Source organism: Diadema antillarum, unplaced genomic scaffold, assembly GCF_040938485.1.
Source record: "Diadema antillarum isolate AM-2024a unplaced genomic scaffold, OU_Dant_1.0 seq00001212_RagTag, whole genome shotgun sequence".
NCBI lineage: Eukaryota > Metazoa > Echinodermata > Echinoidea > Diadematoida > Diadematidae > Diadema > Diadema antillarum.
Genome location: NW_027272004.1, coordinates 66,558 through 93,603, shown reverse-complemented (window position 1 = coordinate 93,603; position 27,046 = coordinate 66,558). Strand labels below are relative to the sequence as shown.

General features: G+C 38.6%; 1 protein-coding gene across 1 annotated transcript in view; it reads left to right on the top strand.

Moving 5' to 3' along the window:
* The first annotated feature begins 3,455 nt into the window (after positions 1 to 3,455).
* Positions 3,456 to 27,046, top strand: part of LOC139744796 (sperm flagellar protein 2-like) — a 48,229-nt gene continuing 24,638 nt past the window's right edge. The window contains 25 exon segments of the mRNA XM_071655210.1: positions 3,456 to 3,579; positions 4,788 to 4,890; positions 5,043 to 5,295; positions 5,852 to 6,069; positions 6,466 to 6,639; positions 7,240 to 7,315; positions 7,951 to 8,082; positions 8,890 to 9,078; positions 9,629 to 9,816; positions 10,465 to 10,540; positions 11,054 to 11,152; positions 11,684 to 11,800; positions 12,468 to 12,570; positions 13,323 to 13,414; positions 14,055 to 14,163; positions 14,563 to 14,688; positions 15,316 to 15,434; positions 16,735 to 16,838; positions 17,653 to 17,906; positions 18,744 to 18,879; positions 19,347 to 19,488; positions 20,528 to 20,680; positions 22,339 to 22,399; positions 24,707 to 24,814; positions 25,818 to 25,862. Coding sequence (XP_071511311.1) covers positions 3,522 to 3,579; positions 4,788 to 4,890; positions 5,043 to 5,295; positions 5,852 to 6,069; positions 6,466 to 6,639; positions 7,240 to 7,315; positions 7,951 to 8,082; positions 8,890 to 9,078; positions 9,629 to 9,816; positions 10,465 to 10,540; positions 11,054 to 11,152; positions 11,684 to 11,800; positions 12,468 to 12,570; positions 13,323 to 13,414; positions 14,055 to 14,163; positions 14,563 to 14,688; positions 15,316 to 15,434; positions 16,735 to 16,838; positions 17,653 to 17,906; positions 18,744 to 18,879; positions 19,347 to 19,488; positions 20,528 to 20,680; positions 22,339 to 22,399; positions 24,707 to 24,814; positions 25,818 to 25,862 — 3,235 coding nt within the window. The 5' untranslated portion in view covers positions 3,456 to 3,521.

The window sequence follows — 27,046 nt, the reverse complement described above, 5'->3', positions numbered from 1 at the left end:
TTATAAACAGAATAGCATACATCGTAGTCATAATTGTACATAAGAAGGTTGAAAAAGAAGAAGAGATAGATAGAGATACACACCCAATGAACACTTCGTTGAAAATTCAATCAAAACAAGATGCGAACATAAGTGATTTAAGAAGCTTTTTAAATGTTTCAATGGTCTCTGCTGATCGGATCCTCAGTGGAAGAGCGTTCCAGAGAGATGGGGCTGCAGAAACAAAGGCTTTTTCTCCGAGAGTCGAGATTGTTCTTTTAACTGTTAATTGTTTACTATTACATGAACGGAGATTTCTGCCAGGGACGTATTCTGAAACAAGGTTTTGCAAATATTTTGGAGCTGAAGAATGTACTGCTTTCCATGTATGAAGAAGAATTTTAAACTCTATCCTCTTGGATACTGGTAGCCAGTGAAGATTTTTTAGAACTGGGGTAATGCTGGAGAAGCGAGATGTTCCACTGAGGACCCGAGCAGCAGAGTTCTGAGCACGCTGTAGTTTGGACAGTTGGTAAGATGAAGCCTTGAACAATAATGCATTTCCATAATCAATACGAGACAAAACATACGAATGAATAACAGAGGCTGCAACTTTGTTTGATAAGGATTTTCTGATACTGTGAATATTGCGTATCCAGTTGCAAATATACAGATCGACATGTGTTTGTAATGTGTGTCGCCATTGACATTTCAGGGTCAAAATAAACTCCCAGATTCCTACAATTTGACACAGATTGTACATTGACACGTCCAATTCGTAATGATTGACTACGGACCTTTGCTGCCGTATGTTTTGATGCAATTATCATAAATTCACTTTTGTCATCATTCAGTTTGAGTTTGTTCCGTATCATCCAAGCCTTCATATATCATCAATACACGCTTCAAGTCTATGTCTGGTAGAGGCCTCACTTAAAGGGTCAGATGGACCGAATGAGGTGTACAGCTAGGTATCATCAGCGTAAAGATGTATATGGATGCCATGGGTCCTTGCGATCTCTGCGAGAGGACTGGCATAAATGCTGAAGAATGACGGTCATTGATGATCATACTTATATAATGATGGAGAGGGGAGCTCTCTAGACAGAGCAGCGACTTTATTACTGGGACAGCCTGATTCGCGAGTTTAACTTTGTACTTGCCACCCATCATCATCACCATCTTTATTCACCCTTGCTAATTCACAGACGAGTTATGGAAAGTGTGGGTATTTATGGGTTAGTATTAACATCTTTTGGATAATTTTTTTACCAGAGAGGTAAGAAGAAAAGTGAAGCAATCGACACATCCCACCCCCTCCCCCTTGTGCAGGGATGGATCCCGGAATTCCATATAAGTGTAAGGGAGGAGCCTTTACAAAATTAAAGGGGGTGCATGCGCTCCCCCATTTTTCTATCTTTATCTCGTTTTTTTTTTTTTTTTTAAATATAAAGACGGGTCGTACGCCTGGTGCGCCCCTCCCCCTCCCCCCACCCCCGGATCCGCCACTGTTGTGATATGCTGGAGACCCAGAGGGTCGTTTAGAGTTTTTATTGTGCTTGCAAGTTCCATTGTTTTTTCCCCGATTCAAAATATTTGTTTTCTTCTTTGGTACGTTGTTGCAAGATGTCTTCTTTATATAGCAACAAAAATCGTGAGTGATAGGAGTGGAGGAGACTGCAACCCCTTCCAAAACTCTCTATAATTTTGCCCCCTTAATATGCAAGTTTCATTGAGTGATATGATACATGCGGGAGCGGATCCTCGAATTGCGTAAAGGGGAGGCGCCTTTACAAAATTAGAGGCCCTCTCCCTCCATAATACTTTTTCTTTCTTTTGTTTTAACCAAAAATCAAGAGGGGGCGTGCCCCCGATGCGCCCCCTCTGGATCCACCACTCTACGTGCATTCAGTAACAGCAAGATTCGAACTTTCGAATGGTTTCATCTCAATTTTGCCATAATAAAATTGTAACTACATGTATATGAACCATATACACTGTGAGAATGTAATGCGATCAAACTTCTAGATATAAAGCATGACCGAAGTACGTCGAGTGTGATGGGGCTGCAGGCCGGGTGTGGGGAAAGGGGGGGGGGGTCAAGGGTCAATTGTAACCACCTCTTAGACCCCCCCCCCCCCCCACCCCACCCCACCCCAAGGAAGAATACCCGATTGGAGCCTTCGGAGAGTCATGTGTATGGGTTTTGAAAAGGTTTATTATTATTATTATTATTATTATTATTATTATTATTATTATTATTATTATTATTATTATTATTATTATTATTATTATTATTATTATTATTGTTATTCTAACGATATTTCAGCCAAAATGTGTGTATGTATTCTTTTTTTGGGGGGGGGGGGGGGGTGGGGGCTGCATATGAGCTATATCTATTTTGTCTTTGGTAAGTGGAAGTAAAATTCCTATTACCAAACTCGTTTTTCGCTGTCAATTTGGTATTGTTTTTGATGTTTAAAAACAAACCCAATTTCTTTTTTTTTTCTCTTTCAAGGTTGTCGTATCTTCAAGCTATATGCTTATTTTACGACAGTCTTCTGCATTCTCACTCCCAATACATGCGCCATAATTCAGTCAGATCATTTGATTCACTTTATCCCGAGTGGTTCCCAATTGACGCGTTCTCTTATTCTTTTCTTTAATCTGTACACGTGTATCTCAGTAATGTTCGAATTGTACAGACTATATGTTTTATTGTCTTGAAGATAGAAAGAAATGATTGTATTTCATTTTCAATATATATTCAATGCAGAAAATTCCCAATAAATTCATTTGAATTAAAAAAAAATCCTCAACAGCAACGTGGCACCACTGTCACAAGATTCGCAAATGACAATTTACATTGTACTATAATTATGCGTGAGAAGCACCGATTTTCCATAGGCGATCGATTACGCTTCTAGAGAACCAGATTTCATTTTACTTTATTGTTGCCTCGAGCGTTCACTGACTAGGATCACGGAGATAAACATAATAAGAAGTGTTCTTTCGTTTTTGAGTATCCTGTGAAATCAGTGAAACATAACATAACATATACATCGTCATCCTTCACCACGATTCTTTTGTTTTTTCACAAATAGTCTTGGGAAATTATGCTTACAGTGAGGTCGATATTAAAAGTTGAATAACCACATTCGCCTGTTCAAACTAATACTCCTTCTAAAAGCGGCAGTTTCTAGCCTCTTTACTACCTTTCCCCTCTTTTTTCTATCTCGAGAGTATTTGGCAGGCCTGTGCGTAACAGGCTGCTGCCAGCTGCGGACCACGAATACTCAACTCGTACATTGTACGTACGACAACGTTGTCGCGGCAGCTTCTCTGCGGTCACCTCACATCAGTGGAGTTACGCATCTCTCACAACAAACAGACCGTTGCCAAGAAGTTTACGCTGATCTGGAAGTATGAGCTCGAAATATTTACAACGGAATTGCTGATTTGCAGGGTCAAAGAAATGTGATATCAAAATAAGTTTATGAAATATCGATAGCTATATAGTTAAAATATAGCATTCTGTAAAGATGACGGAAATTCTGTGCCGATGGCTCAATACTGAGCTTGGAGTTTCGCAGCATGTCGGTAAGTGGCGATGGTAAAGTGCGTGGTCCCATACGTGTTAATATGTGTCAGATTAAATACAAGCCTGGCGGTCAAGAAATTTTTATGAAACCCATCGACGATTTTCCAGCAGGTTGATGACTTGTAACATGTTAATATGTTGAAACTTTATATTTAAGGTCTAGATCTACATGTAATTATTTACTCCACATTTGATATCAACTGATTTGAATATGCTTTAATTTTAAACAGCACTCACGGTACAGAAAATCGATGACGATGTACACTAGTAGTAACTTCGAACGTTTAAATTAGAAGCTAGAACTCGTAGTTTCCATGACAGTGTCTGTAAGTTCCACGTTAGTGCTAACAACTGACATTTGCTTAGAAATTACAACATGAAAACATGTTGCCCTCTTACTAGTCTGAGGAATAAATGGTGTGTACTTTTATGATTTCAATGATAAAGACATTTTATAATGTAGATAGTATAATCGAACAGAACATTTTTCCTAGTTCTTAAAAATTTAGTCAGTAGACCGGACCCTAACGTTATTGATGATTTTCAAATAGAATTTATAGTATCACCAAGCGTTGTGGGACCGGACGCGTATTGTAAGTGTGTGTAAGTGCATCTGTAATGAAAATGACGCAGTGAAAGTCTCACAAGGTGTTACGAGTTATTAATACACACATAATTATGTAATTAGGCCAGTTCGATCGAATGTTCGATAGCGTCGATCGTACGGCGAGAATGTAAACACCGTGCACACTCGCTCCCCATATGTTTCCCGCACAAAATCAACGCGTGCACAACTCTCTTTGATAGTACATTCGTACATTGTACATGAAGTCACTTTGAAGGGGAAAATCCAACGATTTAGCAGGTTAATTCTCACGCCGTTTTCAGAGTATGTTGTCTAGTATATGAGGAGTCTATATCGAGTCTTTGAGGTAAAGAAGGGTGCATATTCTATGTAAAATAGGTAAGTTTTCATGCGCGAACTTAAGTGTCCGGAAACACAACCCCCCATCATATTTGATGCCATTGATCTACTGTATTCATGCCATGCTTTTGGAGTCATTTAAGAAAAAAACCCACCAGATTTAAGGTAAAAAACAGGGAGCTGAGCTAACCTGTCTCTGTTTATGTGGAAAATGTTAAACAACCCTAGCAAGTTGATGAATAATGAGGTCAACAAACTCCTGTTTTCCTTATTCCTCTCCAGATGACAACAACTTTGCAGAGGTGTGCGGCAATGGGTATCTGATTGGAGAAGTCTTGAAGAAGTATCAACTCCAAGATGACTTTGAATTCTTCTCACAGAGCAAGTAAGTTCAGTGAATGTCTTTGAAAGTATTTTGCCATTAGATCAATATTCATAGCGATGTAAAGCAATGTAACAGCTTGTTTGTCATCCATCAAACCCCTCCACTCAACTAGTATGTGTAACCAAATTTGTGCCCTTTTATTCCACGAATAGAACATCAGACTCCAAGCTTAACAATTTCACCCGTCTGGAGCCCACCTTCCGCCTCCTGGAGGTGCCATTTGACACCAATGTGGCCCGGGACATCATGACCCAGAAGGCGGGTGTGGCCACCCGTCTCATGTACCAGCTCTACATCGCACTCCAGAACAAGGAGTCGGCCAACCTCACTGGGGTTGCCATGGAGACCATGAGACCCAGGGCACCTGTCAAGCTGGAGAGCATGGAGAGGGTTCCTTACAGAGAGGTAAATTTGTGCTACCAGACTCTCATATTCAGAACATGATTTATTGTAGTTGTGCTGGAAGGATTTGTGCACAGCATGTCCATCTGTGTGAAATATTGTGCTTCAATAGTCAGACTTGATGCTTCCAGTGAGCAAAGTCATTTATCCATTGATCAATTATTCACAATCATCTTATTGTTCAAATGGGGATTATCTTAAATATTTGTGGCAAGACAGCTAGGATTTGGACAGGACATCGCTTAATTGCTTGATCATCTGACAATAAATCTAAAAACGTGATTTTCACCAAAATTTTAAATACAAGGGTCTTGTAACTCCAATGAAGATTTGATTTAATTAGGCTTTTATGCCGCATAGCAATTACATTGTCTGACACAGAAAGAAGCAACTATAAGACAAGATTGCTCTCACCATTTTCACTATGTTGATACCAGTGATAGAAACTTTATATCAAGCTTTCAAGTTTTCCTCTGTTATCATTGTTTATTTGTGTAGCCAGTTATGAATGTATCTTTTTGGGGTTAAACAACGCCATCTCCATTCTCATTTACTGCAGAGGTTGAAGGTGCTCACTCCTCGCCAGACGGATCTGAACCTCGACCAGCTGGTCGACAAGTTCCGCGAGAGGAAGCGCAGCCATCTGGACGTGGAGTTCAAGACCAAGTACGAGGAGGAGGAGCGCCTTCGCCTATGGCAACAGGAGCAGCGGATGAAAGAGCTGGAGAAGGCAGCCAGGGCTCGGCAGAGACAGACTGAACTTGTGGCCCGCATCAAGTGAGAAATTTCTTGCTGTTTGAGTGCTTGATGTTGTTGGCTTAGAACAAAAAATATAGGACACCAATAACATGCATAAAATGGTTCAGGATTAAAGATTTTGTGCTCTTTGATATACTATAGGCTGGTGATGTGACACTGTATCAGTGGAAAAATGTATGTCTTTTTGTATATTTCATGATAAAATCACATTGATTTGAGGCGCTTGTGTGAAGTTCAAACACACAAAAGAAACAGGCATATGACTTTTCATGTAACAGTACGATGAACATAAGTACCACATTATATCGTCCAGCTGTATTTGAGGGCATAGTCTTTGATTCTGATTTTTAAATTATTCCACATCAATTGAAAAGAATCAGTAATATTAACAACCAAATTTTGTCAATGCCACAGAGCTGCTACCGTGGAGATCCCGAAGCCGCCCCCAAATCGCACTCTAAGGGCCATCGCTGTCAGGAAGGAGCTGGCTCGGAAGCGGGAAGCAGACAACACTAGCAAGGAGATAGCGGCCTTTGAGCAGCAGATCAGCCGCAGTGTGCCGGTCGGTGTGGAGACCCAAGATGAGCCGTGAGTAGAATTGCACCAGCAGGTGAAACTGTCACAGCAGTTAAAACAGGCATGATAGATCCAAGCAGCAAAAATCACAGTTAAAGTGGAAAAAAGAATGTGTAGTTTTTCTCTCTTTCCTTTTCTATCATATTTGCATAGTATTATAATTATAATTATAAAATTACTATTTTTTCTTTAATTTCAAGGGTCCTTTAAGAATTCAAAGAAAAGCAAAATCAAGATTGACTAGCAGTTCTTAGCTCTTAATTATTCTACTTTCGACACAGATCACTTCAAATCCTTGAAAGTATTAGTTGTCAAAACTCAGCTGCTCTTCACCACGGCTAGAGGGAATTGCACTTCTCAAGTAGAAAATTGGCGGTGATATGAGCAGAAAACCAGCATTTGGAAGAGGTTTGTGTGTGTGTGTGTGTGTGTGTGTGTGTGTGTGTGCGTGTGTGTGTGTGTGTGTGTTTGTGTGTGCGTGTGTGTGAGTGTATTTGAGTTTAAAATAAGAGAGAAAGAAAGAAAAAACAAACGAGGAGATAATGAGGTTGTTGAAAATAAGCACAGATCCTTCAAGTGCTATCCTCAACTTTGATTATGTTTGTGTCCCAGGGATGTTGATGCTGAAGTGGCAGCTTACTTGCAGCAACCAGAAAAAACTCCAGTTGACCAGGCATCGCTCATCAAGGTAAGTGATCATTCTGATGACACTGTCCTCTGGCACAAGTACCATACACTTACTATGTTATGTAAAGAAATACAGGGATACGGAGTAATGTGGTAAATTTATGTTTTCTTATTCTGAATAGTGACGCCGGTAGCTTCTGATAGCACACTGGAATGTGACAATGAAAGAAAGAATAAGTTACTGCTGATGAATGTGGTGAATGATGCTTAAACAATTGAACAAAATTGTGTTCTGTGGATTACATTTTGTCAAATGTGAGAGGTAGTGCGTATTAACTCCTTTTCTTTCCATCTCTGAATCTATCCTTATAATTGTCATGTTGGCTCTGTCTGTTTGTCTGTCTGTATCTGTCTCTGTCTGCCTTTCTATTCTCCCATTGTTTTATTTCATCCCCTCTCTCTATTTCCATCTTTCTGTCATTTTTCTTTGTTTTATATATATATATATATATATATACCTCTATTCTAGTTCTCTCCTTTTGATTATCTTTCTTTCCTATATGTGCATAATATACTCTGTGTATATATATTTTATTTTCCTCTTATCATCTCTCTTTCTCATATACTGTATGTTTATCTTTTTCTCTCCCCCTGAATATCTTTTTTCATCGTCATCTCCCCCTCTTCTTTTCTCAGCCTGCCTCCAACGATGACTACATTGGAAAGATCCGTAAGAGGCTGGAGGAGGACGCCGTGGCCCGCCAGGAGAGGGAGAAGAGGAGACGTAAGGTCCTGGTGGATCAGCTGAAGGCCCATGAGGCTAATGAGGTAGGCAGAATTTTGACATCCACAGTCTTTGGATGGTTGATGACCAGGGGAGCATTTCATCAAGTGTTTTGTCAATTTTTTTTTTTTTTTCCTGACAAATTTGCTCGTCACGAATCAGATGCAAGGATTTCGGTAGCTTAAAACAGTTTGTCAAAAAAGATATAGATTTGACAATTTGATATGCCCCCCCAACCCCCATTCATACATTTGCCTCATGCTGTCACGTTTAATGTTGGTGATTAGCAAACTTTGTTGTACAGTATTACATCATCATCTGTGTGACTTGCATTTGGATGTGGATCAATTGACAGCTGTCATATTTGAAAGTTTCTTTTGGCATTTAGACTCATATTGTCAGCCATCATGTAAAGGGAGTCCATTGTTAGGTGTAAGATACCAGTATTGATATTTTGTTACTTGACCAAATATAACTTGATCCAGGGTCATGAATGATTGCATATCAATGAGGAACCATTAAAAGAAGCTTATTACCAGTAATTTGTTGGTTCTATCCTTAGTTATACCATTGAAGTGATTTTTATAGTGTCACCTATCACTTATAATTGCCTATAATTGTGCAATTACAACTAATCAGCCATCAACTAAATAAAGAAAATCCCCGTTCTTGAAATAATATCCATTGAGATATCTCTATGTATTTACCATTATCTTTTGAAATCTTAACCCGTTGAGGACGAGTCCCGAGTATACTCGGGCAAGTGTCTGTGGGTAATGTGTGTTACGATGTAGCAAAATCAGCCCCTCCTCAATGGGTTAAAAAGATATCACTCACCTATCCCCATGCAGGAAATGAGGAGGGAGGAGTTTCTGGTTGGACGCCTGATGCGCCAGTCGCAGCAGGAGCGCCGCATCGCCACCCAGCTGCTGCAGCTGCGCCACGAGAAGGCCGTCATCCAGCAGAACCGCATCTTCCGCCAGCAGCAGTACGAGGAGCGCCGCCAGAGGGACTTCCAGGAGGCGCTGGACAAGGAAGCCGTAAGGCCATGATTCCGTCCTTTTCAGATCATGTGATAGTCTTGCATGGATCTACACGCTGTTAAACTCTAATGCTTACTTGTATGGCAGGTACTTCATTTTACTCATTGATTTGCAAAAGTTATGAATGAGTGATTGAAGATGAACCGCCCTGCATGGAGTCCCATGGGAGCCTTGTTTTGAATCCTTGATCATGTTAATTACATGCAGTCATATCACTGTGCTCCTCAATTATGAGCCTAATATCAGGCATAGCTAATTGTGCAACTGTGTCATGAACAGACTTAAAGAACTTGCAGCTTTTTATAGTGTAGAATCAATAACTGTTTAAAATTTAGAAAGTATATGTCATGTGTCAGTGTAATTCATTAGAAATGTCGTTCTGTAAAAAAATTTTTGTTTACATTTTTTATGTTATCCTATTCTATTTCATCATAGACCACGCAAAAAGGTCATGGCTATTTGTTCTTACCTATCACGACCTGACTAGATCTACATCTCAGTACAGCTGGATAAGAACAAAGACTGATAATTTTCTCTTATCTTGCAGGAAATGGCTCGCCAGGCCAAGCTTGAGTACATCGAGCAGACCCAGCGGGACAAGGAACTGCACGACCGCATCGCGCAGGAGAGGGCCGAGGCCCGCTACCAGAGACACTTTGATCACTGCAAGAGCATCCTGATGGACGTAGTGGACTTCTCCTGCAAGGTCGGCAAGTACAGGGAGCTGACCAATAGGTGGGTGTTGTCTCTAGTGGACATTGACCATCTAGAGAAGGGACATTATGTTGATATGGTAGAAAGGAGGGTTTTTATGTATTTTAGAAGTATGTTTTACACCCTGTTTATGTATAGCATTAGATTTCTTTGATGATCAGATGCACTGCCAGAGATACGAAGTGATGAAATGTTTTCCTATAATCCTGATCAGAATTCAGTATGTTGTGAGTTGAAGTAGTGCAAATTTAAGCAGTAGATTGCGAAGTGTTGTTTCAATTAAGCAAAAAAGTAATCTATTTATTAAATACTCCTCTCCTAATGAAATCTTGCTGTGTAATCGTGTGGTTATGAGAGAGTGTTTTAACCTCTACTGAAAAACAGAAATGTAATTTGTAGAAAGTATGGCTTTTTTTTTTAAGGGAAGATTGGAGGACATGAAAGAGAATGAGTAACCATGCAGCAAAGTTGACATGCTTTCTTTGTTTTTCTTGCAATGCTGGATGAATCTGGCAGAAGAATTGCCACAGAGATATTCTGCATGAGATTACTGATCAAGGAAAAAGAATCTCTTGCTATACTTTAGATTCTTAAAGTTTATGTCTCCATTTATGCAATGTCTTGTAAACTTTCAGCACACATCATGCACTTTACTTTTTGCCTGTTTAGATTGCTACCACCGAAACTAATGAGGGAATGGACATTACTATTCACTTCTGGCCAACCTCTGTATGAACAAGTTGAGGTGAGTTATGAGTCTCTCTAGTAGCTACTCTGCCAGTGCATTCATCTAACACTTTACATGCCCATGTTTGTAACTCTTTCTCTTTGGATTTCGCTTTATTTTTTTTTTCAAAACTTTGTCATTAAGTATATGTGTGTCAAACTGGCTTATGTAAAACAGTCTGGCAGCCCATTTCATGTATGACAGTCATCCGGATACAATCGCGATGAACTGGATTATGCAGTCCCTTTTCAGTGCCAACTGATATCGAGACGTGTGCGATTGATGAAAGACAGCACACAAATTTAGCTTCTGTGACATTTCTCTGCAGAGTTTATTATACTATTGATTCATCAGATTCTGATTTAAAAAATTATAAATGCATATTTAATGCCAGCAAAAAAGAAGTATTCAGGTAGTGTAAGCTTCAGAATCTCAAACCCTCTCGCACAGAACAATCTCACAATGATATTGTTAAATTCTGATGACGTGTGTGCTGAAAATAGTGTGCACCTCCTTTCCCAACCCCATCAGGAGGAAGAGTTCGTTGAACCTGAGGTCCTGACTGAAGAACATGTGATGGAGGAGGAGAGACAGAAGCTGCTGGATGAGGGAGACTTCTTGGAGTACAAGGTACCTCACATCTCATCACTATTACCTCATTGCCATTAGATGATATATGCATTTGCTCCTCCTTCTAGGTACTTGAGTGAGTCTACAGTGCTTGAATATTCTATTCTTTTTAAATGTTAAATTGAGGCAGCGTGTCAAACAGTGAATGTGTGCTTGTATGTATTTGTGCCTCAAAGTTGTCTTTTTATGATTGTGCTGAGTGTGATTGAAATAGGCTGTACTGATCTTACCATCAAGCAAAGTCTTTGCATGTGTAAAGATACAATCTGTAATTTTTTTTTCTGCTATAGTGGTTAATAACTTACAAATGCATTTGTGAAGTTGTATTTAACCTGATTTGTAAGTGGTAATAAGTGAATGATGTTCACGATACAATTACAAAATGCAGTTACACCAGGCACAGATTGTCTTATTCAGTATTGAAGTGTAAAATGTCATTTTATTATGTGATCACTGAGCAGTCTTTGAGGATTGTGAATCTGATAATCCCCACCTCAGTCTATTATTATCAGCATTTTGTTGTTTGCCCAGAATATGGTAGGTGAGTGGCAGCCACCTGAGGACAGTGAAATCAAGGGAATCCCCAGCAACAATGCCGTCTTAGGCCACATCCTGGCGAGACTCTTCAACATCGTGTCACCACCAACGGTAAGCCACAGAGCCCTCTCACACATCATCACTTATCAGGACCAGTAAGATTAACAGACATTCCGTTTTGAACAGCAAAATCTCTACTCTTCTCTTGAACAGTATGATTAATGATAATGATATATCACAATATCTTAACTTTGTAGTGATGCTGGAGATTTTGTTGTTATGCTTTTCATTAACATATGCATATCATAATACAAAGTAGTAATGTTGAATAATCATTGTAGAAATAGTAGTGGTAGAAATAGCAATAACAGGTAAACATGCAGCTCCCGTTATTTTGGTTGAAAGCGGATGTAGATCTTTATACAGTTGATGTAGTAGTGGTATTATGTTTGTAGTAAAAGTAGCAGTCGTAATAGCAGAGGTTGTAAGAATGGTAGTTAGTACGGTTTGCTGGTGAAGTAATCGTTACAGAAGTTGTAGTGGTAGAAATAGTAGTAACAGGTAAACTTGGAGCTCATGTAATGTTGGCTGAATACTAGTAGTTAATGTAGTCATCATTAACAATGAGTCGTACACATGGTGTAGACACTGATTGCGACAAATCTGTAGCGATTTGGCTTAAAGGGACGTGTATGCCATAGTAACTGCGTATACCTACTGGTATATCGAAATAGCAACATCATGACGCGAGTGCATTTTTTGTTTGATATTCCTGCAGCCCCCTCCTGCCCCACCTGAGATGCCTCCATTCCCAGTCAAGGCCTGCTTCCTTGGCAAGGCATTCTGTGGCAAGACCACCTTAGCAGAGGCCATGGCACAAGGTGAGCAAGTATAAATGCTGTCGTCCAAGAGCCCTGCATCATTTCAGCTAAAATCCATCTTGAGCTGCCTTACCTTGTGAATTCCTCCAACACGTTGATGCGAATGGCAGTTCCTGATAGGTGACTCTTAAGTCATGTCTGCCAAGTAACATGTCCTTTCCATTTGCAATGTTACACCACTGTTATGCAGTGGGGAAAAAACACAAACAAAATCACACACAAATATGAGAATGAGGTGATATCACATAGTAGACCAAAGTAATAATTTCACTGTGCTGTAGTCCAACCATTTTCCAAGTGATTAGCATGATTAAGATAATATTTATCATTCATATCAGCCATTTCTTCTTCTTATCATATTTCATAAGGGAAAAAAAAAATGGAATTCCATCTATCAATATGCACTCAAACCCTTGACATTGCTGAAGGGCCTTGGAAGTATGAAAAGACTGATGCTATATATTCAGGACCTGGGGATTTGTGTCATACAGAAATTTCTAATCATTTAGAATTAAACGTACTTCATTTACCATGGTAATAAATTGAAGGTCACAGTTGAGTTGAAGTTGCATAGCTGCTTCCATTATCAGGACAATTATTGCAAATTGCGATATTTTTGGCTCCATTGTCTTGTCAATGCTCACAATCAGCTGTTTGTTAAGGTGTATGATAATGATTGCTGTAGGGTGCTTTACCAAATGGTGTCCTGAAAATCATTCAATGACATTTAAATCTGTATGTTTTTCTCACAGCACATGGTCTCAAGGTGCTGAACATGGACGTCTTGGTGCAAGAAGCTGTGGATGCCTACAAAGGTGGAGAGATCGCAGAGCTGCCTGAAATTGCAGTGGTCAGTACACAGGCAGTGTCTCTTGCCAGATAAATGATAATATTGGGAAATTTTCTTCCCTACCATTTCAGTAAGTCTTTCATGCAAACTGATCAGTTGATGTTATAGGGCCCATAACATTTAGTGCTAGCAGTCAGCCACAATTCTGCAGTAACTGATCCATATTTTGTCAGGTTAGGTAAGATAAGGTCTGGATATGTTGATTACCAGTAGAAAGGCAATACTATGTTTGTATGTATGCCACATATTTTGCAGTTGTCTTATTTTTGCAAAGTGCATTTAGTCAACTGATAATTACAATATGGACAACACAAACGATATATTGCCTTCAAAACACATATGCAGTGCATATCATCTTCAAGGTAAAAACTGTTCCTTAATCTGCTCCTTGGAAATGTATAATACTTATTTTTCATTCCATCACAGTGGTTTATGATCACAAATTGAACCCACATTCAAAATTGTCTTGCGGAGTCTTAATTTTTTTGCGATTTATATGTTATGCTCCGAGCATATATGGCATATACAGTTGATTTCCTGTTACGGGACGACTATTCAGATCATGTAACCAGGTGTAGGTATTGTACTGTGAGCTTTTCATTGAATGTGGTTTTATGTGCTTTGTTCTGTATAGGATGGGACCACTGTGACTGAGGGCGGGGAGGCTGACCTCCAGACAGAAACTCAGACTGGTGTCAATATCTCAACCACAGTGACTCCTGCTCCCAGCACAGCTGTAGATGGTAAGCATACCCTTGAGAAGTGAAGAAGAGTGGTGACCATTATACTGTGCATCCAATAGTAATGATAACAATGATAAAACTAAACAGTTATATTGCCCAGCTACTGTAATTATATACTCTACTGTGCACTACAGAATAAAATGTTACGTACATGATTCAAACTAAGTATCATTTCTATGGAGATTAATTTTCAATGTGTCCTTACAAATGTAGTGTACCACTGGATGTCTTTTTTTTCCTTATCATCCAAAATGTTTTCTTGATAATAGATGTATAGTGCATGGAAAACAATAATGAATAATAAGGTATATTGTCAACACTGTCTCTTTTATTTTAAAAAAAAAAAATCTTGACTGAAGAATATCATGAATTTGAACTGTCTCTTTTATCCCCCATCAGCCAAGACTGCAGCCACACCAAAAACTCCTATGACAGTGAAGAGTGGTAGTGTTGACCCTGATCCATCAAGGGAGCCCTCTAGAGACCCGTCCCATGGAGCCGCCCTGGAAGAAGGCAAAGAGAAAGGTCTGTCACAACTTCTTTAACCCTTTAACTTTAAAGATAACTGTGTTTTTCTAAGAGTGATATTGCTCTGTTCTCACTGACTGCTCACATGCGGAACAGACATAACAGTACAATAGATCATAACCATATGTGCTGATGCAAAGCACAAACCCTGTAAAATTCTGCAGCAGTGACATACACACCCATGCAATGCAATAGCCAGTTTCAGGTGCGTGTTATGATCAAAATTGCTCTCACACCAAATTCTTGTGAAGTGTTTGACCTTTCAGAAACAGAAATGGGCCCTACAATCATGATCTCTACCAGGTTAGGTGAGAATTAATTCTATAACACATAGCAGCACATATTTATGCTGTAAAACAGAAACATTTGAGGAATGAACCTATTGTAAATTTGCGCTGACGATCTTTTTCGCAGCATGAAAATTTTAACGAATTGCCACAGGCATTCAATGCATTGTGGAGAAAAAACTTTTGCGTGCATTTTACTTTCGTAAATCTCGGCACCTCAAGAAATTTCGTGAAAGTTTTATGCATGCGAAAATTTCTGACTACAGTATCTCAAAAGCTTTTGAAAACTGATCCGTCTTGCTCCATCGATCCAAAATGATATTTTGTTTTATTTCAGGTGATGAGGAGAAACCAGAGCCTCTAAAAGAGGAGACAGGAGGAGGAGAGAGCAAGGAAGGCGAGGCAGTGGAGGGAGATCCCAAGCAGGCCAAGAAGAAAAAGAAGCAAAAACCAGAGGTAAGATGAAACCATTTGTTTTAGTCTCAATGGAATGTTCAATGAGAATGATCTTATTCTGTACTTCAGGTGGACTTGCATTCCTACTTTCCAAACACTCTATTCATCAGAGTACGAGAATGGTTCTCTCTGAATATCTGGAAATTATGTTTGTTGGTTTTTTTTTTTTTTTTCATGATCATGCAAAATGTTGACTTTGTTTGTATATTTTGGATGACATGTTGTAGACACTCTGAAATAAGAATGGAGTTGGATATTTACTTTCAGAATATCGTAACGAAATGCTCATAAGGGGTATTTGTCCTCTCAGATTTATTTGTCCTTTCAGCTTTTGTAATTTTACATTGTAGGCCTCATGCTGAAATTGGAGAAATTGGGGGAATGCTAAAATTATTACCTTCGAGATATGGATTACGAAGCTTCAGATTGTGTAGAATTTTGATAGACTGTCTATGTTCTTACATTTCCATTCAGCCAACTGGCCTGATTTTCTCTACTGTAATTTCAGTTGATTTCTTGGTTAAACATCTCTACCCTTTTTAAAGGACAAGTTCACCTTCATAAACATAAGGATTGAGAGAATGTAGCAATATTAGTAGAACACATCATTGAAAGTTTGAGGAAAATCAGACAATCCGTTCAAAAGTTATGAATTTTTGAAGTTTTTGTGCAGTACCCGCTGGATGAGAAGACTACTGCAGTGTATGAATAACTTAGATGTCACATGCGTACAACAATATAAGGAAAATATAAAGAGAATTTCACAAAATTCCATCTTTTGAAAAAAGTACACATTCCCCTGACTCGTTACCGACAAATGTTATGGGTAATATTATTCCCCCTGCCTTTAGAAAGAGGCAAGTCAAGTGCACTTTTATCATGCCAAAAAAGTGAAAATATGTTGAAATTTCTTTTACATTTTCTTTATACTGTTGTACGCATATGACTCACAAGCTGTAGTAGTCTCCTCATCCAGCGGTTCCAACACAAAAATTTAAAAAATTCATAACTTTTGCATCGATTATGCAATTTTCCTCAAACTTTCACTGATGTGTTCTACTAATATTGTTGCATTTTCTCAATCCTTATGTTTATGAAGGTGAACTTGTCCTTTAAATAAATTGGAAACAAAAACTGGGAAGGGAATGTAAAGGCCTGTTCACTATGTTGAAAAAAAAAGACAAAAATACGGCCTCATTCTTTGCAGAGAGTGGTTAAGCCAAGCTTTAGAATATCAAAGATGACAGAAGTCTTAAATATAGAGCTAACAGAGAGAATGATCTTTGAACTTTCTTTCCAGCTGAGTGCCAGAGGCAAGCTGGGTCAGAAGGCAATCAAACTCCTGCGAAAAGGTCAACCCCTGAAGGATGACCTTTTAGTCGACATCATGGTGGAAGCTGTCAAGTAAGTTGTCATATTTCTTTTTTAATGTCGTTATTTTTGTAGCCAATTGTTCTTTCATGAACAACATCAAGTTTGTGCAATTGAATTCTCTCATTTGTGAAAATGCAAAATGTAGCTGTTCATTTCTTCAGTCCATTCACTGTCACAATTGCAAGCATATTGAGTGCAAAGCGTTTTGAAAGATTTCAAAAGTTTCAAGCATTATGTCCATTTAAACAGTGGAAAAGTTGTGTATGCTATCACAAGGATGCGGTGAGAAATCAGAGGTGAACAATGAACTTAAAAATGTGATAAAGTTGTTCCTTGTCAGTAGACGTACAATGACAGCAATAATACACCATCAGAAATGCTTTACTGACCAGTATTTGTTTTAAATGGTGAAGGGTAACATATGAAAATGTTCTTTTCCACTTTCCCTTACCCTAAATAAGGACATGGTTATTTCATGATATGTTGTCTTCCACTTTCTACCTTCAATTCCTACAAGCTATTGCATTTCATTGGTTTCCTTCATGTTTCTCTCTCTGCTCTTTTGCATCAGTAATATCATATAAATAATAACCATCAACGTACATTTCTTACTGTACATTTTAGTCAAATGTGTTTTGTGCATGTTGTAGATTTTGTGTCATCACAAAGTATTGTATATATTTTGAGAAATATATAAAAAAATTGAATTTGAATCTAATTAAATTTGATGATTTGACATGCATTTAGTAGATTTTGTGTCATCACAAAGTATTGTATATATTTTGAGAAATATTAAAAAATTGAATTTGAATCTAATTGAATTTGATGATTCTCTCCTGACTAGGCGTGCTAAGGAGGAGCAGGGATGGATCATGGATGGCTTCCCAACTACCGTCTCCCAGGCAAAGCTCCTGGAGAAAGCCCTCAGCGGCTATGACGCCAACGCCAAGCCGTCCAAGAACAAGCTGCGCCAGAGCCGCCTGGCCCCAGACCCCAACCCGCCCAAGGACCCCCCTCCTCCAGTCAGCGGGATTGACGTCGTGGTCCTCCTCGAAGTCCAGGATGAACTTGCCATGCGCAGGGCTGCAGGACGATCATGTGAGCTTCTTTTCTTTTCTTACTTGCCTGGTGCAGTTGCAAGCTATGTTTGTTTCAGGGAGGATAAAGTTTTCTTTAGCTTTTCCAGAGAGGGAGAGGGAGTTATTTCTATTTACTGTAAAACCAAAAGCATTCATGGCATGAAGCTTTCACAAATTGGAGCTGATGGCCTTTTTTACTCAGCATGAAATTGTTGCTAATTGCCACTGGCATTCAATGCATTGCGTAGACAAGAACTTTCCTGAATCTTGTCTCCTTGCAAAATTTGCAAAAGTTTCATGCATGCGAAAATTTGGGGGTTTACAGTAATTTACATATTTATATGTTCAACGTGCTCCTTTTCTTTTGTAGGGGAACATATTTATCACAGCTGTCACAATAGATTTTCATGAGGCATATATTTTCACCCTGCCACAGCTACACTGTATGCTACAGTTTGCACATGACCAGACAGACATTTCTGTGTACACACACACACACACACACTCACAAAATGAAATTACTTTCAAAATCCATCAAGCATGAAATTAGCCTTGTCTTTGAACATTGCCTTAGTCTTGGAGTAAGAGTTCCAATGTAATGTACAGGTCATTTTTCTGTGATTAACATTCTTTTCAGTTGAAGAGACAGAAGTGTTTCCAGGGGCTTTCAGTAACATTAAACAGCTTTCTTTGAACTGTAGTATGATTGTATAGGTTATATTGCATGCGTTCCCCAATATATGAACAAATCATCCAAAATATGCCATATGAATTTTCCACCATGGCACAGTGGGTACAGAAAGTATTGTTAAGGAGGACTGTTTGATTGTCTCTTCCTCTTTTGGCATCCCCATAGATGCGGCCCAGGCTGAGGAGGAATTTCACCAGGAGTTCAAGCCGCCTCCAGAGGGCAGCGCCACGGGAGTCGGCAAGCAGGAGAAGGTCCAGCAAGTCAAGGATCCAGCCTTCGATCAGGAACAAGTGCAGCACAGGTGAGGAGAGATGCTCCTCCCGTGCCCGATTTGCTCTGTACTTTGCTCAAATTGATGCTTGCTTTTCAAGTAGCTGTAGGGCTATTATTGCTGTTATACTTAAAGGAACACTGCATTAATTTTGCTGTGATGGTTCTTGGCAGCTCTTAGCTTTCCATTATGTCCCTCTCCAAAGTAAAAAGTAAGATGCTTTAAAGTGGTCATATAAAAATCAGTTAATGGAATTAGTCATAATGACAAATAAAATGAGCAAGTAGATTTCTGGTGAGTGAATCTTTTGAGTGTAAGTGAGTGGCTTGGTTCTGTGCAGGAAATATTTTCATTAAGGCAGAGGTGTTTTATAATAATTTTTGTCTTCTTAAAGTCTCTGTGAGCAAATTACAACACCTCAATCAGCATACACTAATGGGATTGATAATGGGTGGCGTTTATCATTCTTTGCATCAATGTTCTCCACCCCCTCACAGGATCACTGGTTTCCAGGATGCGTGGAAGAAGATGGAGAAATGGTTCACTGGTTTCCACATCCTCCAGAAGCTGGATGTTGCCATGGAGAGAGATAACGCCTTCCAGGCGATCGAAAGACTCATGATTGAGACGAAAGAAAAGGTGAGTTGACAGTTCTAATGAGTTCACAATATTGCAATGATTGTTGATGTGCAGCTGGCAGTCTACACATTAACTTTGTACCGTTGAGCAGAGCAGGATTGAAAGTTTTTTTTTTCTTCCAAAAAGAGGGAACTCTAATTATCAGGCACTTAAAGAGACAGTAAGGGTAGCACACACACACAAGATATTTACTCATAAGGGATGAGGAATTGTGCAGGAAACTTTTTAGGACTATCATAAACTCAATGCAAGATTTATTTCAGATCTTAGCAAGGTAGCTTTAAAAATCCCTTTGCTCACATCTGTAATCATACCTGTCCTTGTTGCATTTGACAGACACTTTTCAAATCCTAGCATGATCTGAAGATCCTGCTAAGATCTGAAAAATTAAAGGGATTTGATGTTGGCAGACATGCTCCAAAGTAACAGAGATTTGATGTTGGGAGTATGTCAGTATGCAATATGGTAACTATGGTTTGATGTCTTAGCTGGTTCATTAGAGATGATGCAATGCCACCTGTTCTTTAACCCATAAGGTCCTGAGGGAATTTGTAACATATATCATCAAACATTCATTAAATTGGCACTGTCGAATATTACCTCTATCTCAGTTTGGAGAAGGATTGGAGGGACGTGGTCAAATTCATTAAGTCTGCACAAAGTCAGAAAGAATTCTACAAGAATTTGCCAATTTGAGAAAAAAAAAATGGAAATTTCAGTCTCCTAACATGTGTCGCCAATATGAGAAATAGCCTTCCATTCTCCACTTAAGAGACTTATGAAAATCCTTTGACCCCAAACAAACAATTATATTTGAAAAACAAAGCGTGCAATGGAATGAGAATTTCTTTACTCTACCTCAGGAAATACTGTTAGCGAATACTTGCAGTAAAAAGAAATGATAAAAAGATAAAGCACACCAAACAACAGAAATGTGTCTTCTTGGACTTGATGAGTTACATGCTGTGTGTTTTGTATGCTTCCTCCCCTTCCTCCACCACTTCCTCCCCCCTCCCTCCCCCCCCCCCCCCCCCCCAAGATTGAGAAGGCCAAGGAGGATGCCTCTAAGGCGGAGGATGAGGAGGCATCTAAGGCAGCCGAGCAGGTCCCGCCCACTACGGCTGACTCTAGCTCAGCCATGCCCACGGAGGGCCAGGAGTCTACAGCACCACAGCCAGCCGAGGCGGCACAGGTATGACATCAGATACAGGGGAGATATACACACTCTCATTCTCAGAACATAAAAGAGATGTGTATAAAAATTTGAAGATAGCATCTAGTACAGCTTGGTCTCCTCACACACTCTTTGTTTCGACACATGTCGATGACGGGTCTAAACAGGAATGTGTCAGTGTTGTAGCATATCACTTGGTAGCTAATTTTTACAGAGTATGTTGTGGAGTCATGATGCAAAGAGTATAACGCAAATCCATGTCTCATGTGTTTTGTCCCCCACCCCCATTTCAACTTCAAGCTAACTACTCTCTGTAGCCATTCAGTGCTTGTTGTCCCCGCCGAACGAGTTCGAGCAGGGGACTATGAAACGGGCTCCGTACGTGTGTGTGTCCGTCCGTCCGTCCGTCCGTCCGTCCGTGTGTCCGTGTGTGCGTCCGTGTGTGCGTCCGTGTGTGATCAAAATCTTCAATTTGCTACTTCTCTGTCATTTATGAGCCAATTTTGATTCTGTTTGCTTTATATGATAGCACTACATGGGAGCTTTGAAACTTCTACACAGAATTTCAGTCGTGACCTTTGACCTTGACCTTTGACCTATATTGTACATTTTGCTACAAAATGCTACTCCTTCGCCATTTCTAACCCGATTTCGATTCCGTTTGCTTTATGTGATGGCACTAGGTGAGGGCTTCAAAACTTCTACACAGAATTTTGACCTTTGACTTCTTTGACCTTTGACCTTGATTTTTTACCTGTATTGTACATTTGGCTACAAAATGCTACTCCTTCGCCATTTCTAACCCGATTTCAATTCCGTTTGCTTTATGTGATGGCACTAGGTGAGGGCTTCAAAACTTCTACACAGAATTTTGACCTTTGACTTCTTTGACCTTTGACCTTGATTTTTTACCTGTATTGTACATTTGGCTACAAAATGCTACTCCTTCGCCATTTCTAACCCGATTTCGATTCCGTTTGCTTTATGTGATGGCACTAGGTGAGGGCTTCAACACTTCTACACAGAATTTTGACCTTTGACTTCTTTGACCTTTGACCTTGATTTTTTGACCTGTATTGTACATTTTGCTACAAAATGCTACTCCTTCGCCATTTCTAACCCGATTTCGATTCCGTTTGCTTTATGTGATGGCACTAGGTGAGGGCTTCAACACTTCTACACAGAATTTTGACCTTTGACTTCTTTGACCTTTGACCTTGATTTTTTGACCTGTATTGTACATTTTGTTACAAAATGCTACTTCCGGCGGGGACATATATTACGCACGGCGTAATTTCTACTTTTCCTTGTTTTACACAGAAAATGAGAGAGAAAGAGAGGATGATCCAGATTTTAAGCAAAGCTTTTAAAAAAGAAAGGCACCATTAATTATAATAAAAAGTGGGATACATATGAAACAGCTGACACCTCTTTGTTTCAAGAGAACCTCATTACCATTTCACTCCTACCTGATTCCAGTCAAGGTAAAAGAAAGTGATACTTTAAGCATATGGAATGGTAGTTATCTTTACTCCATCACAGATTATTATACATTCTATAACATATCAGACTCTGATAGACTTGTGTCTTATCTGAGATATGAGCATTTTAAAGTTTCCCTCATTTCTTTTTTTTTTTATTTCAATGCTGGCATATTGATTGGTTTTATTTTTCAGCCTACCCCATCGGAGACGAGTAAATCAGCTCCTCCTGCCTCACCCAAGGGATCTAGGGCGGGTAAGTTCAATCATGTTCTTTCAAATCAACTTGCTGCCCAAACCTCATTTTTATGATCAACTCTATATTCTGGTCCTTATTGGTCATTGGTAGATATGTAATATAGTGAAACATACATGTTTGATCTCAGTCTCCTTGAGTCATGAAAATTATCAGCACACACTAGAAAAGAGAGTGGGATGGAGATTAGAGTGCAGGGGTGGTATTCTGAACACCGTTTTATCTCTGTTGTAACTTGTGTCGTAACTTGTGTTGTAAGTCTGTGAGTTACAACACCGCTAAAACAGTTGTAAATCGGTATTCTGAAAACTGTTTTAACGGTGTTGTAAGTCATGATAGCCACGCCCATCGCAATAATCATATCCAATAGGAAGTATTGTTAGAAGTAGCATCTAAGACATTTCAACCAATAAGATTGCTCCCTTGGGCAAATGCGCCTTGCTTAACTCTGCACGTTTTAACAAGCGCTCATTCTCTGGCGTGCGCACAAATAGGACAATGGTATGCGCAGGTGAAGAGAGCCAGAGATGAAATAAAGTTACAACAGAAGCTTGATCATTATGCCTTCTTACCGGTTTTGACGTATAGTTGGTGCAGTAGGGGATTCGCAAAGCTATCTCAGATTGAGTCTTTTTATTTGAAATTTTGTTTAAAAAATAAGAAGATATCTGGCCTTCATAAGAGAAAACCAAATTTCATGGTTTATGGGGAACTAGACGCTTCTAAATTAAGTTAAGCCCTTGCAATGCCATGTTATTATTATCATTATTATTATTGTTGTTGTTGTTGTCACTATCTTCACAAGATATCTCTTGGAAATCATTATCACGTCAAGTTCCATCATGGAACCTTAGACTTCTAATACTTTTCTCAGGATTCGCGCCATCCCCAGCAATAAATATTTTTGAAACACCCAAAGATACTGATAATGAATTCTTATTGGTGAAGCTGAAGCATGACTTTGTATTATTATTTTTTTTTGCCAGTGTGCGCTCCTATGTTTATTGATACCATTTATTAATTAAGACAAATGTTCTTTGTTTATGATGTAAAACTTGATCGATCTTGTGTTATGTTTTTGTTGAAAAAGAAAAAAGAAGAAGAATGAAAATAAATGAATTGAATTGAATAGTGAAATCATATAAAAAAATATTTAATATTTTGTAAGATATTTTTAAAATGAATAGTGCTTAAAACAAGTTACTGCCGACGGTGCCGGTAACCTTTCTGTTCATGTGTTTGTGTTTTTATCTATGTGCATAATTCTGCTGCGCGTATGTACTTGCAATGTTACTGTTACCAAATTTTGTATTGTGGAATGAGCTTACATTTTGTCAAACTGCTATATCATTTGCCTTTCTGTACATACATTGTTTTTATTTTTTGTATATCTTTTTTATTTTGAACTCGCATACCACAATATTGACTTGATGAATTATCTCACTATCTAACATAAGTTAAAACGGAAGTTACAACGGAGTTAAAACACCTTCCACCCTGTTTTATCTCAGAAGCATAAATTTGCACGGGGCGTGACTTACAACAGAAGATAAAACAGTTTTCAGAATACCGTGTAATCTAATGGGTGTTCAGGTTTGCGCCCACTGTTACGCGCGTGCGCATACCCTAAGTCAATGGTATGCGCAGGCAAAGAGTGCGCAAGATAAAACACAAGTTACAACAGAAGTTACAACAGAAGTTACAACAGAGATAAAACGGTGTTCAGAATACCGATTTGTTACAACAGACTTACAACAGAGATAAAACGGTCTCAGAATACCACCCCAGGTTTTGAAAAGTCTTTTTTTCTATTTCATTCCGACAGTTCTATGCATATCACCATGTGTTGGTTATTATGAGCCATTTGAGTGAAAATGTACTTGTCAACAGTGAATACAATAAACCTTATGCAGGGTTGAATCAATCAATGGAGTGAAAACAGTGTATTTATTGTAGAAATGGTGAAAATCTGGATGTCATATTTCTGTTATCCACAGATCTCTAAGGTGTGGTATTCAGTAGGGTCACATTGATTCAGACAACCTGGGTCTACTCATCTGCAGAGGCATTTAGAAGCATCGATACTCATGCAATATAAATGTTATAAACATAGGCAAAAAATAGAGCATATTACAGATTCTCTACTCCGTTTACAATTTCTGTGAAATGTCAAAAATAAAACATTCACTTTGCTTTCCACTTATTTGTCATCTTTGCTTGTCATAAGGAATGAACTTGGCGTGCAGTGATCATGAAAGCATGACTTGTAATGTTCTCTGTCACTTTGATTGGAAAATATTTCACCAGGTTCAGCCAAAGGCAGGGGATCTTCAAGGGGCAGGTCACCCAAAGGTGAAAAGGGTAAAAGGTCAAGCAGCAAGGGGTCACGTAGCGGAAGCGCCAAGAAGTCCCCAGGTAAGCATACCATGTTGGTCACCCCTCAGCCATATTCTTTCATATTCATCCACCTCTTAAATACCCTTTTTGTATCATATCTGTTCTTATATCTACTGCAGTTCTTATATTATGGCGGTGCTCTGTGCTACAATAACTCATCATTATTACCTTTTCCTTATCTCATTTTGCAAAGAAATCATTGATTCTTCAGTATTTATCAATCTGTTCAGTCTTCTTTTATATCAGGTTTGTGCTGGCTTCTGTATAATGCATACACACTGTATGTCAGTTCAAAAGCTTGGTGCTCAGTGAAGGAAAATAAACAGTACCTTTAATATTTTACTATTTCTCATTGTATAATTTTGTATCTGTTTCACCCATGGCAGAGTGAATTTGGTAATAATATTGAGTGAACATCTGATATCAAAGGCAAAATTAACAGATAAAAGATATTTCATGAGTTACTTTGCCAAACAGTACTCCACAGAGTAGTACCTTGTAATGGTAATCTAGTAATGAAAGTCAGAAGATGAGACAGGAGATCATATATTTGTAGATTGAAAGAGACTAAAAAACTATTAAGTTTCCTCAATGATTTTGCATACTACAACCAATCTATCCATTTTTGTGATAGTATAGTTGATGTTTACTCTAATATGTGACTGTGAATATCTGGCAATCCTCACTATAGATATATCACTCTTCCAGTGAACAGTATACTTTGAAAAATATTTTCATGAACCTCATAAATGTTACAAGGAAACATATTGGTGTTAGTGATGTGATGTTCAGTTCAAAGGAATGTGAAGTGGTCATTTGTAGAACATGGATGTGCTACAACTCATGGATCTTTAGAGGAATGTTCTCAACAACTGACAGTGAAAATTATGGATGTTTAAACCAAACTTGGAACAAATGAGCAGAGGTGCTCCCTATGAAGAGAATGATGCAGATAAGCTGTACAGCCTCTCGTGTTTCTCATGATCTTAAAGATATTCTATGTCTGCTCTTTCAATGCAAGACAAAGGAAAGAAAGGAGGAAAAGAGAAAGAAGCAAAAGGAAAAGGTTTGAGTAGCCGTGGTTTGAATGGATATGAAAACTAACTATATGCTGTCCGACAAATTCATGTTGTGAATCCCTAATGTCATGAATGACTGTACTATGTCCTATCCCCTGGCGTATCGTACAGAGTTCATGTAAGAATTAATCAGAGCCATTATTTGAAATGTGCTTAACAGTTTGAAAACTCATTGTCACCAGACCCCATGTTACATCTAACTCATATCACCATATTTATACATTGTACATTGACTGTCACTGTGGTAATGATTGTACATTTGTACCTACAAATATATATGCCAAGTATGAGTGAGTTACCAACAGTTTAAGAAAAGGAAGAATAAGAATTACATGTGAGTGAGATTAATACTTAATAAGTGGTTGACATTTGTGAGAATATATGTTTGCATATGGATTTTTTTTGTTTGTTCCAGATTTCCATTGCAAATGTTTAATAACACTTAACCTACTTACTTTATTTTCTGTGTCTAACTATTGTGATGAATAATGGAACTTACCTAAATGATGTCACTATTCATAACAATTGGCCAATTGTTGAGATGAAATCTATGCTGCACTCATTTCACTCAAAGTAACAAGACCAAGATCATATAATCAAAACAATTATCGTGCCTGTAGCCTTTGAATGCAAAATGCAATGGGTATTTATTCTTACCTTATGGAATAAACATACTGCAGTTTGATGCTTTATATAGTGCAGGATTTACAGCTTGATAAATGCTCAGTACACAGCTTAAAACAGCTGAGATAACTGTATAAAAGTTTTGTCAGAACAAAATCTGAGTGTAATAGAGTGTGATCAAGGTCACACTCAATCTACTGTATTTGAAAGGAAGATTTATCATTGAAACTGAATTCCTATTTGTTCTACAAGAGTAATAATTGCCCGTTAATTTGCATACATTGATTTGTGTTCTGTTGAAAAATGCAATTGACTTGAACTGAATTGAAATGATATGCATTGAATTGAATATCACAAGTTAGATTACTTAACAACGTAAGGGTACATTGCATGTAGTTGTTGGATTTTCTTTTGTAAATATTCAATATACTTGAAATTCCAAGTGTTCAAACAGCCTTACATTATCACTTTCTGCTTAAATCAGCTGTACTGTCATAGGATTATCCTTTGATATAATGACACACAGACATCTTCATCATATCTTTTT